This window comes from Mastomys coucha, unplaced genomic scaffold (assembly GCF_008632895.1).
Source record: "Mastomys coucha isolate ucsf_1 unplaced genomic scaffold, UCSF_Mcou_1 pScaffold11, whole genome shotgun sequence".
Taxonomy (NCBI): Eukaryota; Metazoa; Chordata; class Mammalia; order Rodentia; family Muridae; genus Mastomys; species Mastomys coucha.
This window is the reverse complement of record NW_022196893.1, coordinates 32,875,501-32,887,562: the sequence shown is the minus strand read 5'-3', so window position 1 is coordinate 32,887,562 and position 12,062 is coordinate 32,875,501. Positions and strand designations below refer to the sequence as shown.

At 47.4% G+C, this 12,062-nt stretch overlaps 3 protein-coding genes across 4 annotated transcripts in view; 1 reads left to right on the top strand and 2 right to left on the bottom strand.

Annotated features, from left to right (window-relative positions):
- The window catches only part of LOC116080135 (keratin, type II cuticular Hb5), a 66,061-nt gene extending 65,224 nt beyond the window's left edge, over positions 1-837 (top strand). Inside the window, exon 9 of the mRNA XM_031356410.1 lies at positions 671-837. Coding sequence (XP_031212270.1) covers positions 671-837 — 167 coding nt within the window. The remainder of the gene's footprint in view (positions 1-670) is intronic.
- The window catches only part of Krt7 (keratin 7), a 70,942-nt gene that overhangs the window by 19,953 nt on the left and 38,927 nt on the right, over positions 1-12,062 (bottom strand). The window contains exon 7 of the mRNA XM_031356453.1: positions 1,540-1,554. Within this exon, the coding sequence (XP_031212313.1) occupies positions 1,540-1,554 (15 nt within the window). The remainder of the gene's footprint in view (positions 1-1,539; positions 1,555-12,062) is intronic.
- The window catches only part of LOC116080175 (keratin, type II cuticular Hb1-like), an 8,661-nt gene continuing 3,563 nt past the window's right edge, over positions 6,965-12,062 (bottom strand). Inside the window, exons 2-5 of one of the 2 annotated variants that reach the window (XM_031356463.1) lie at positions 10,650-10,754; positions 8,283-8,500; positions 7,957-7,988; positions 6,965-7,402 (exon numbers count right to left, since the gene is read on the bottom strand). In XM_031356463.1, coding sequence (XP_031212323.1) covers positions 7,245-7,402; positions 7,957-7,988; positions 8,283-8,500; positions 10,650-10,754 — 513 coding nt within the window. In that variant the 3' untranslated portion in view covers positions 6,965-7,244. The remainder of the gene's footprint in view (positions 7,403-7,956; positions 7,989-8,282; positions 8,501-10,649; positions 10,755-12,062) is intronic. The other variant, XM_031356469.1, reaches the window with a different exon arrangement.

Genomic DNA, 12,062 nt, shown 5'->3' with positions numbered 1-12,062 from the left:
TACCAGGAGGTGATGAACTCCAAGCTGGGGCTGGACATCGAGATCGCCACCTACAGGCGCCTGTTGGAAGGCGAGGAGCAGAGGTGGGTCCTTCCCAGAGGAATCAAACCCCATCTTGTCCTTTACTGGCCAATAGCCAGACTTTGGGAGCGAATCTTTCACTGGTCCCTTTGAGGCTGTGTTTAGAATGGGCCATGTTCTGTTGAGGGAAACTGTTCTGTGGGACCAACTGTTGAGGGAAGATTCTGACTTGTGGAGCAAGGTTGGGGGCAGGGGACTGTGTTTGCTACTACGTTGGACTTCATAAGTTCTTTCTTGTCTTCCCCCAGGCTGTGTGAAGGTGTAGGAGCTGTGAATGTCTGTAAGTACTGGGGATTTGTTATGAACAGATTTACTGCCTGTGACAGCAGGCAGAGTATAAAAGGAGTTTAGATGAGAACTAAATGCAAAACAAGAGCTGCCACAGCAGCAGGAGGGATTTGAAGTCAGACTAGAAGACTATCTAGACCTTTATATCTAGATGGAGCCAGATGCTTCTCAGGGAAGGCTTTTAACCCCAGGAATTCTGGGTCAGGGAAAAGAGTCCTTAGGAAATCAAGAAGCTTTCCTGGCTGCTACCACACGACCCCCGCCCTGGTCCCCACTCTGATTCATTCTTCTGGATCCACAGGTGTCAGCAGCTCCCGAGGAGGAGTGGTGTGTGGGGACCTGTGCGTGTCAGGTTCGAGGCCAGTGACCGGGAGTGCCTGCAGCGCCCCCTGCAGTGGGAACTTGGCAGTGAACACAGGCCTGTGTGCACCCTGTGGTTCAGCTGTGTCCTGTGGCCGTAAATGTTAAAAACTGCATTCAGATCCTGGCCCTGGCATAGCATTTTGCCCTGAGCCATCTCTGGTTGACCAATACTGGGACCTAGGACAAGGGGCTCAGCCACTTGCTCACTTTGAAGCAACCCTCTCACTCTAGGCTCCTCTGGTCTCCCTGGACAACCCCCTTGCTCTCAGAAGCAAATACTGGCTTCTAGAAGTCCTTTAGAGCCACAGGTTGGGGAGTCTGGGGACAGGGCTAGAACACCACCTACCCTGCCTTAACTGTGAGCAAGTAGCTAGAGAGCCACAGTCCCCCCCCCCCCTCTCATCTCTGTCCTGAACTGTTTCCAATAAATTAATGTAGTCAACTCTGCACATTGTCTGTGTCTTTGTCGGTCTTCTAAGGAGCCAGGGTTCAAATCTACATCACATGGAATCGAGAGCAGAGCTTCCAGCGCCGGCTTTATCCCTGGGCTCCCATCAGTCTTAGACCTGTCTGAAACGCACACTCGGCCCTGGTGTGGTGCAGTTTTGCCCATACTACCTTAAAAGCACATCTCCCGAGATAGAGAAAAACAGAGGGCAGAGATGAGCAATGGCTGGGGCGGGGCCTGTCTCTTAGTTGAGGGGTGCAGCCGCATTGTGGATCTGGTGATTTTTCCTTCTTCCGCTCATTTCACTGAGCCACCACTGCTGTCCAGAAGGCAGCCAGAGCTCTTTGTAAGTTCTGGACTATAAGCCTCGTGTTCTCCAGTGCCTGAAGCTTCAGGAAACATCACTCACGTCAGTGGAGAAGACTCACGCCTGAGTAATTTACTGGAATCCTAAAGGCATGAACACGCGAACGTAATGTAAAGCTTCAAAACCCTTTGACTTGGCCTCCTTTTCTTCATGGAGTGAGTCCCTTTGGGGTTTGGAACCCTGCCATAGCTGCTGCCTTGCCTCAGACACAGCAAGAAACACCCAGCACAGCTCTGGAGGCTGCTCTGTCTCTTCCCGACTAAGTAAACGCAGGCTGTGTGCTTGCTCTCTCTGTACCTGTTTGTACAACTCTAAGGCAAGGCTCACAACAGGAGACCCCAACTCAGGTCCTGTGAGAGAGGAAAGCAATTTCAGGACACACTACAAGCAACCACTGTCCACATTTCTTAGTTATTTCTCTTTTGTAGAATATAAAGTAAAATGTCTCCAGGACCCAGGGCACCAGCAGCCTGGTATTACACATATATTCATGAACAGAGATCACAAGCATGGAGACAAATGTCCATATTCCTGGGGCCACCAAACTCCTTCATAGATCCGGTAAGTAGGAGCTGAAACAGTACAACTGTCCTATGGCCTTGAAGCTTGTCCCCCTGAACATACATCTTATAGCAGAATGTGTCTCTAAACTTCTATTCCCAGGCTCAGATGATGTAGCAGAAATGAAAGCCCTGCACACACACACACACACACATACACACACACACACACACACACACACAATGCAGACCCTTGAGAAAGCAGAACAGAGTGGCCTGAGCAAAGGCTCATGTCTGAGGTAGACTCAAGCCAGAGCCAGCTGTCCCTGACAGACAGTGCTCCAGAGGGTTCCTAAGTGTGTGGTTCGTCTTGCCAGCCTTTGCAGCAAAACACATCAAAGCTAAGAAGCAGGGTCTACTTCCAGCCTCTAGCCCTGAAGCCACAGCTCTCTGTGACTCTTTCAGAAGCTCATATCAAGCTCTAGTCCTGATGGGCCACTTCTCCACCACCTCCCTGTCAACCTCACTGCTGTCACCAGCCAAGCCCGGCCTTGAGGGACTACTGGGCTACCCTACTGTCGCTCCTTCATCTTACTGACCTCTGATCCCTCTTTCTTCTTTCCCATTCCAGCCACATGACATCCACATCCTCCAGGTTTCAGGGATTTGTGAGGACACGGTGAGCGCAGAATAGAGTTGTGAGCAGACACCACAAGTGACGGTTAATCTAGATCATCAACTTAATCAACTAAGAAAGGTATCTCTGAACAGATCTGCGAGAGTGTTTCCTGGAAGGACCAGCTAGCTGCAGGGGAAGACCCTCCCCAGGGTGGGTAGCCCTTTCTGGCAGTGGCCCAGCTAGAATGGTGGCCCAGCTAGAAAGGGATCTGAGAGTGAGGTGATTCGCTTCCGCCTGTCTGTCTCCGGCGCCTTGCTGGTGAGTGTGTCTGGTCTGTTGTCTGCGTTGCTGCAAACATCCCTCGTGTCTTCAGCCCAGCCTTGTAGGCTGGAGACCAATGGTTCTCTGAGACTTTGTTTCCAGATTGCGACAGCTGGGATGTGAAGCATCGTGGATTCAGCAGTCACCTGGTTCTCAGCTTCCCTAAGACATTGTTGGGCTTCCCAGCCAATTGTATGTGTAAGCCATTCCTTTTTGGAATATGTATGCAGTCTCTGGGTTCTGTTCCTGTACAAAAAGCCTCATTGATGTATCAGGTGCCCTGGTTAGGCAGGTGTCACAGGATGACACTGGAAGTCAAATAGGAGTGGTGGTAGTTTCATGCTGCTAAGCGGTATTCTGGGTCGTCTTTGTTGTTCTGACCCCTGGGCTTGTGTGCCTGTTGCTCCTGGCTGCTGTTTCTCTAACTGCAGCTGAGGGAACTCAGCTAGCCTTAGACTTTCCACACCTTTCTAAGGGTATTCTAATGTTCCCAAAGGGCTGGGCAGGCAGATTGGAGTAGAGTCCACTACTTTGCATGGACAAGTCCCTGGGTTCCATCTCCAGCCACAATAAATACTTTTAAATTGCTTCAAGTGATCACGTAGGTTTGAGACGTACCAGTGGGGTGAGGCAGAAAATATTCCTGGGTAGATCAACTTAGACCATAAGATCTCAATCAACCAAAGCTACTTATGCAGTAGGTCCTAAAGACAGGTAAATGACACAGTCCCTGTCCTCAGGGGGCTCAGATAGAGATGTAAACCCAGCTCAGCATCTGGCACATCTAAGTGCTATGAAGTGTGAGGCAGGAATGTAGTGAGTGTGTGGAGCCAACAGAAAGCCATCTTTATGGGTGTGGGAGTCCCCAAGGAGTCTTCTTAGAGCCTTCACTCAGGTGAGATCCAGACAATCTGTGTGACCAGAATATAGTTTATTAAGAGGGAAAGGGGGAATAAGGGGTGTGTGTGTGTGTGTGTGTGTGTGTGTGTGTGTGTGTGTATACACGAGTGCATTTTGTGGCATTACACTTGCATTCCTCAGAAAATATCATTTCCAACTAAGCTCAAAAATTAAAGTTTAAAAATAAGTTGCCAGGCAGTGGTGGCACATCCCTTTAATCCCAGCACTTGGGAGGCAGAGGCAGGCAGATTTCTGAGTTTGAGGACACCCTGGTCTACAGAGTGAGTTCCAGGAAAGCTAGGGCTACACAGAAAAACCCTGTTTCGAAAAACCAAAAAAATAAATAAATAAATAAATGTAAAGTTTAAATTTTAAGAAAAAGAAACATATACTAACTAGCTTATGTCTCTTTTTTTAAAGATTTATTTATTTATTATATGTAAGTACACTGTAGCTCTTTTCAGATACACCAGAAGAGGGCATCCAATCTCATTACAGATGGTTGTGAGCCATCATGTGGTTGCTGGGATTTGAATTCAGGACCTTCAGAAGAGCAGTCAGTACTCTTAACCACTGAGCCATCTCTCCAGCCCTGGCTTATATCTCTTATCTTACAGAATCTCCTCTTGTGGGAGCCAAAGAGATGGCCCAGTGATTAAGAACATCTTTTGTTCTTCCACAAGACCTGAGTTCAGTTCACAGCGCTCATGTCAGGTGCTCACAATTGACTGTGACTCCCATTCTAGGGGATCTAGTGCCCTCTTCTCGCCTCTTCAGGAACCTGCATGCACACTGTAAACATTCACACAGACATACACATATTTGCATGAAGCTAAAAAACAAATCTTTTAAAATATGTAAATAAAATTGTAAGGTCATTCACAAGACTTTGCTCGAGGTTAGATTGAAATGAATTCCCATAAATTTGTCTCAAAGTCGTGTGCTTGGTACTTAACAACTATGACCCATTTGCTCTCAGAAAGGGCTATTTTCTCTTTAAATTGTCCTTCCTGATTCAGGCAGTGTGTCAAATTTAGTCAGCCGGTTAAAAGTATAAGCTAAATCCTATGGTAAGAGGTTTTCCCCCTTCCCATGATCCTTAGTGTCTTCCTCTCCTGCCTCACCCTTGTAACAAGCAGCAATGACTGGACTGGGGACAGCCCTGCTCCCTTCAGAAGTCACCTCAACTCAGAACAAATGACTCCTCATAAAGCCACCAGCTGCGTCTCTTCCATCCCGTGCTGGGATGTGGCCCAAGACTTGGGGACCTCTCTTAGAAATATCTGTCCTAAGCCACAGATATTCTGATGACTCCAATAGCTCCAGCCCAGAAAAGTACTGCAACCTGACCCAGGTCCTCAGGGTCTCCAGACTGACTCAGGGCAACCCAAAGCTTGGGTGACTAGAAAGGGAAAATGTGGTCAGCCAGGAAAATGTCGACCCAGGTCTCCAGGGAGCTAGGATACAGGATGCTGGGCAGAAGTCCAGTCTGCTGTCTCTGAGGCTGTTCTGCCTTCCCTTCCCTCCAAACCCACTCCCCGACACACACACTCCTGACACACACACTGAAACTGGAGGGAGAAAACCTGGTCCTGGTCCTGAACATCATTCACTACCTCCCAACAAAATACAAGGGGCATGGAACTGGACTCTGGAGATGCAGGTAGGGATACACTCTCGGGATGCCTTGGGTTGGGCGGGGTCCGGCAGAGTCAGTAGACTCAGGTAGGGATACACTCTCAGGGTGCCTCCGGTTGGGCAGAGAGTGGGGGAGTCAGTAGACTCAGGTAGGGATACACTCTCAGGGTGCCTCAGGTTGGGCGGGGGTGGGGGGGGACAGTCAGTAAGAATGAGTATTTGGTTAGAGAAGGCCAGAGATGATGACCCAGGAAGGCTGATGAGACATGTGACCACCAGCAAGCCATGTTCCCATCCATTCCTTTTCTGTGACACCGTCCTGTTTACCCAAGAAAGGAGCCTTTTGGATACCTGCTCCTCGGTGCTGCACACTCTGGCACTTAAGCGCCTTAAAAGGAGATGCTGGGCCTCTGGCTAATGACGCACCTGAGCCCCACCCAGAGACCTGGAGAGCAGGAACTGCTGTTCCCAAGGCACACTGATGACATAATCCTTTTCACAATGGAAAAGAATGTGAACTCTCCAAACAGACCCTTGCTCTACAGCCCTGCAAAGAAGGCCTTGCTCTGGTCACCCCACCCCACGCCTCAGACAACTGTCTCTTGTCCAAGTGCAGCTCCCTTGTGAAAACTCAGACCAAACTATCCCTCATATCTAGAAGTAGACATGAGGATGCTTCCCTGTGGCTTAATATTTTCCTGGCCCACCATCACTTCCTAAATTAGAACACAGGCCTGAGCCATCCACTTGTGAGCCAGAGCCTCGTTGCCAGTGTGTATCAAGCCAGTGGAAGTGAGCTCCCCCCCCCCATCCTTCTTTATTCTTATTTATTTCTGTGCCTGTGTCCTGCCCCCTGAGGTACAGGGCCAGAGTGTCTTTCTCACTGTCGAGTCCCCAGGGCTAAGAACTCTATGGGACCTTCTACTACCATTTCAAGTGCAGAGTTAGTGTCATGACACATGTTTGTAACCCAAGTACTTAGTGTGCTGAGGCAGGAGAGTTTTGAGTTCATTCCTGGGCTACACAGGAAGTTCCATGACCATCTTAGTTGCGAGTGAGACCCTGTCTCTAAAATGGGGCTGGGAGGATAGCTGGGGGTTGGAATATAATCCAGCCATACAATGCTTACCTAGCTGACCTCGAATATACCAGGCACTGGCTTCGATCCTCAACTCCAAGAGCGGGACTAACAGAGTGAAGGAATGGGTGAGAGACAGAGGAGTCTCCTGTCCCTCTCTGTCCCTCTGCCAGGGTAGTTGATTGTGGATCCAGACACACAGTCTGTGGAATTTACGAAGTCCCTCGATTTCTCCACCCATCAATTCAACTGCCCCATCACCCACGACTAAGTCACCTGGCACCCACACACCACCATGTTCCTTCATTGGCTGTAGCTGTGAGTGGCCTGGAAGTCCAGTTCAGACAGGCTGGCTGCTTAGCCACCACAGAACGTTTTATTAAAGGGCAAGCCTGGAGAAAAAAAAAAAAAAAAAAAACCAACGAGAATAGAACCGGTCAGAGAGGCAGGATGCAAGGTTCAGGTAAGCCACAAGCCACGTCTACAGGATGACACACCAGAGTCCCGTCTACTTCCAGGTGAGGTGCAAAAGGGGGAAGGGAGAATAGGGTCAGCTCTGTGGGGAAGAAGGGAATCTGAAACAAGAGGGCCATGTCTTTGGGCAGAAGCAACAATTTCTAGTCTTCTCCGGAGGGAGTGGTTCAACATTCACCGGAGCCAAGGCAGCCAAAGCCTCCTACACAGCCGGCGGAGCTGCAGAGAGAGCAGCCACCACCAGGGGCGCTCATGTCCAGGCCATAGGAACTGACTCCGGGTGCCCTTGGAGAGGATCTGTCTCCAGTGACGTCACCTCTGGGAGCTGCGTGGAGAGCGATGTGAGAACTGAGACCAATGGGAGGACTCAGAGAAGCCTTCCCACCCCAAGGCTGCCAGGGAGGCCCACTGACTTTTCCAAGAGAGCTAACCCTCCTCAGCCCCTGAGTGGTGCTCCCTGCTCGGAGTCCCAGACCAAGGGACTGTGGCAAAGGGAGCAACAGCTAAGTGAATCCACCTACCAGGTTCCAGATACAGAAACCTCTCACTCCCACACTCCCAGATCACACAGAGCCTTCCAGCCTGCAGGCTCCTTGGATCCTACCACTGTCTTCTTGTCATGATGGACAAATGGCTCTGCTGTCTGACTCTGATTCAGCCCATACCCAGAAGTTGGGCTCCCCCAAAGGAGTAGACACATAGCCCTCTCCCAGAACACACACAGGGAAATCACTCCCTGAGAGGAAACAGGACCCCACCCCACCCCGACAACTGTGATATGCAGACAGAGGCAGATAAGCTGCTTCTTCCTTCTCAGAGACTGAGGGGACTGGGGATGGGGATGGGGGACAGATCTCATATCTTACCCGAGTCACTTACCCACACTCCCTGCTTGGAGTCCCAGACCAAGCCTGTGGGAAAAAGAAGCAACAGCAATGTCAGTCCGCCTACCTGATTCTCCATACAGAAACCTCTGACTCTCTCGCTCCCAGATCACACAGGGCCTTCCAGCCTGCAAGCTCCTTAGGCCTGGCCTGGCTTTACCATCTCCTTGATTTGATGGACAAAGGGCTCTGCCATCTGACACTGCCTCAGCCCACACCCAGTCCTGAGTCTTTTTGTTCAAGGAGCTATAAGGGTGTGGGAAGACTGACTGCAGGAGAGCCAAGGCTGGACACCCAGCCCCTCACCTCTTGTTACCTCACCTCTGCTCCCCAACCTCCAGCAGCCTTCGGTAGGTGGCGATCTCAAAGTCCAGGCCCAGTTTGACGATCATGAGCTCCTGGTACTCACGTAGCTGCCGAGCCATGTCCTGCTTGGCTCGCTGCAGGGCAGCCTCCAGCCAGGCCAGTTTGTCCTTAGCACTGCCTGAGGCCACATCCGGCATGGCCTCCAAGTCTTTGCTTTTCTGTAGTTCACAAGGCTGGAAATGAAACAAAGAGCACAGGTAGATAGGTAGATAGATAGATAGATAGATAGATAGATAGATAGATAGATAGATAATAGATAGATAGATAGATAATTGATAGATGATAGATGACAGATAGATAGATGATAGAGATAGATGATAGATAATAGATAAATGATAGAGATGATAGATAGATGATAGATGACAGATAGATAGATAGATAATAGAGATAAATGATAGATGATAGATGACAGATAGATAATAGAGATAAATGATAGATGATAGATGACAGATAGATAGATGATAGATAGATAAAGATAGATGATAGATAGATACATAGACAGATAGATGATAGATAATGATATAGATAATAGATGATAGATAGAGATAGATGATAGATATATAGATAATACATAGATGATAGATGATAGATGATAGCTATACACTTAAAAAGATGATAGATGGTAGATTGATTGACAGATGATAGATAATAGATAAATAGGTGACATATAGATGATAGATGATGATAGATAATAGGTAGATAGATGATAGATACATACATACATATATACATACATTGATGATAGATAAATAGATGATAGATTGATTGATAAATAGATGATAGATTGACAGATGATTGATTGATAGATGATTGGTTGATAGATGATAGACATGATAGATAGATGATAGATAGATAGATAGATAGATAGATAGATAGATAGATAGATAGACAGACAGACAGCCTCAGACTAATTCCTTCTGTCTCAGGGACCTGGCTGTTACTCAAAGGCCTGGAGTCAGTGGGGGGTGTGAAGATGATCCATGGTCTGGAGAAAACAGAAGCCTGCTCTGAAATTTGTCCACTTGTTTGAGTATGTTTAGAGCAGTGATTCTCAACGTTCCTAATGCTGTGACCCTTTAACACAGTTCCTCAAGTTATGGTGAATCCCAACCATAAATTATTTCATGCACTACAATCTGGAAATGGAAGGCACATCTGTGATTCAGATCTTGAGGCTGGAAGACACAGGCTTCTGACCCAGATCTTGATGTGGAATGACACATTCTTTTGATCCAGATCTTGAGGTATAATAGCCATGAAAAGCTTAGGCCCAGGCAAGGTGGTACATGTCTTTAATCCCAGGAGACTGAGACAAGCAGATCTCTGGGTTCGAGGTCAGCCTGGGACAAAGCAAGTTCCAAACCCAGGTGTGATGGGACACACCTTTAATCTGGGCCTCACCTTCTGCTGGAGGCCTACATAATGACATTGGAAGAAGGAAGAGTCACTCTTCTTTGCCTGCTCACACTTACTTGCCAGCACATCTGTTGGAACCCACTTCTACAGAAGACCGGCTGAAACACCTAGCCTGGTGGGACTGAGCAACTATTCAAGTCTTGGACTTCCCATGCGCAGCTGCCCATGGTTGGGTTAGTTGGGCTACAGACCGCAAGTCATTACAATAAATTCCCTACATCTGTGACTCCAGAGAACCCTGACTAATGCACCTTGTAACTCAAACTCCCCCTGAACTCACTGTTAAAGCACAGGGTAGCATAGAACTAAGATCTTCCGGGTGCTGGAGTTACAGATGTGTTTTTCAAGTGTTTAGGGAAAACCAGAAAACTGAGGTTTTGCTAAGTCTTGTAATTTCTGACCATGAGCTCAGAACTAATATTAAGGCAAAAACAAACAAACAAAAAAAGATATATTAAAAAAATATTCAAACATGGGGGCAGGTGAGATGGCTCAGTGGTTGAGAGCACTGGCTGCTCTTCCAGAGGTCCTGAGTTCAATTCCCAGCAACCACATAGTGTCTCACAACCATCTATAGGGAAATCTGATGCCCTCTTCAGGCAGGCAGATGTATTTGCAGCAGAGAACTCATACATTAAATAAATAAAATTAATACATATATAGAGAGAGACACATATAAAGGGAAGACCAAAAACATATGTATTGATACATATCCTCCTTGTTAATTATCTCTCCCAGGCAAAGGGAAGCATGAGCTGCACATGTAGGCAACACCCCTGTGCACACATACTCACATACATCACCTCTTCCAAAGGATGAGGGGATCTAGAAAGGTATCATAATGGCACCCCACCCCACCCCAGCCCCCCAGCCTCAATGCTTCACCTGACTCTGAGCACCACTTACCTCCATCTTCAGCTGCTGGATAGCCTGGTTGAGCCTGTTCAGGGCTTCCTTGCTGTGCCTAGGGGTCTGCACACATTTCTGCATAGTGGCCTTCATCTCCTCACACTGGGATGGGGAGAGTAGAGCAGAGGTCAGTGGAGACAAGCACAAGACAGAGCCCAAATGCTCCCCCGACACCTGGTGTCCCAGCGAGTCCTCTCCTCTAAACATCCAGTTCTCCACCCTTGCTACTGGAAAGAGTCAGTGTCCCAGGGACCAGACTGGTGCACAGTCCTGGGATGGAAATCTGTCCAGGGGCTTTAGGGGCTAGGCAGCCCAGGGTTCATCTCAAGAACAGGGAGAGCTAAGCTCTGTGGAATCAAGCACTGAAACTTACCACATATGGCTATCATTTGGGAAAATCCAATGGTGATTCTTAATGTTAAAAACTTCATTTTATTTGTGGTGTGGTGTGGTCTGTGTGTCCGTGTGTGTATAGATACTAGCATGCTGTGGTAAGCATGTGACAGTCAGGTAAGCATGTGAAGGCAGCTCTTTCCTTACTCCATGTGTAATATATTGTTTTAAAATATCATACAGTTAATATGTTTGGAGTTATTTAAAATTTATATTGAGAAAAATGTATGTATTTTCAGAATTGCTGTAGACAAGCATCTACATAAGACTGTTCAATTGATTGTTGTCTTATATCAAGCAACTTTTATAATACTCACTTTTACTGTTACAATATTTTATAAATTTTAAAGAATATGATTTTTAAAAAGCCCAAAAGGTATGACAGGTATTGAAGGGGGTCTCTGGGAGAAATTGGGGTACAAAAGGAAAAGAAGAATGTGATGTATTTAATGAATGAATGTGTTTAAGTAATTCTGTTTACTTAAAATATGTTTTTAAAGTCAGGTGGTAGTAGCGCACGCCTTTAGTCCCAGCACTTGGGAGGCAGAGGCAGGCGGATTTCTGAGTTCAAGGCCAGCCTGGTCTACAGAGTGAGTTCCAGGATAGCCAGAGCTATACAGAGAAACCCTGTCTCGAAAAACCAAAAAAAAAAAAAAAAAGTTTTTAAATGTTAAAAAGAAATCAGATAAATTGAAATTATGTATCTTTTCTCATCATAATGCAATAAACCTTAATAAAAAAAAAAAAGAAAGAAAATTCTTGGTCCAGGGAGTGGTGCTTTTAGGAAGTATGGCCTTGTTGGAGTAGGTGTGGCCTTTTTGAAGGAGGTGTGTCACTGTCAGGGTGGACTTTGTGGGGCCTTGTAGGAGCCAGGCTTCTCCTGTTTGACTTGGGAACAAAATGTAGAACCATCAGTTCCTCCAGCGCCATGACAGTCTAGATGCTGCCATGCTTCCTGCCAGGATGAAAATGGACTGAACCATCAGTTCCTCCAGCGCCATGACAGTCTAGATGCTG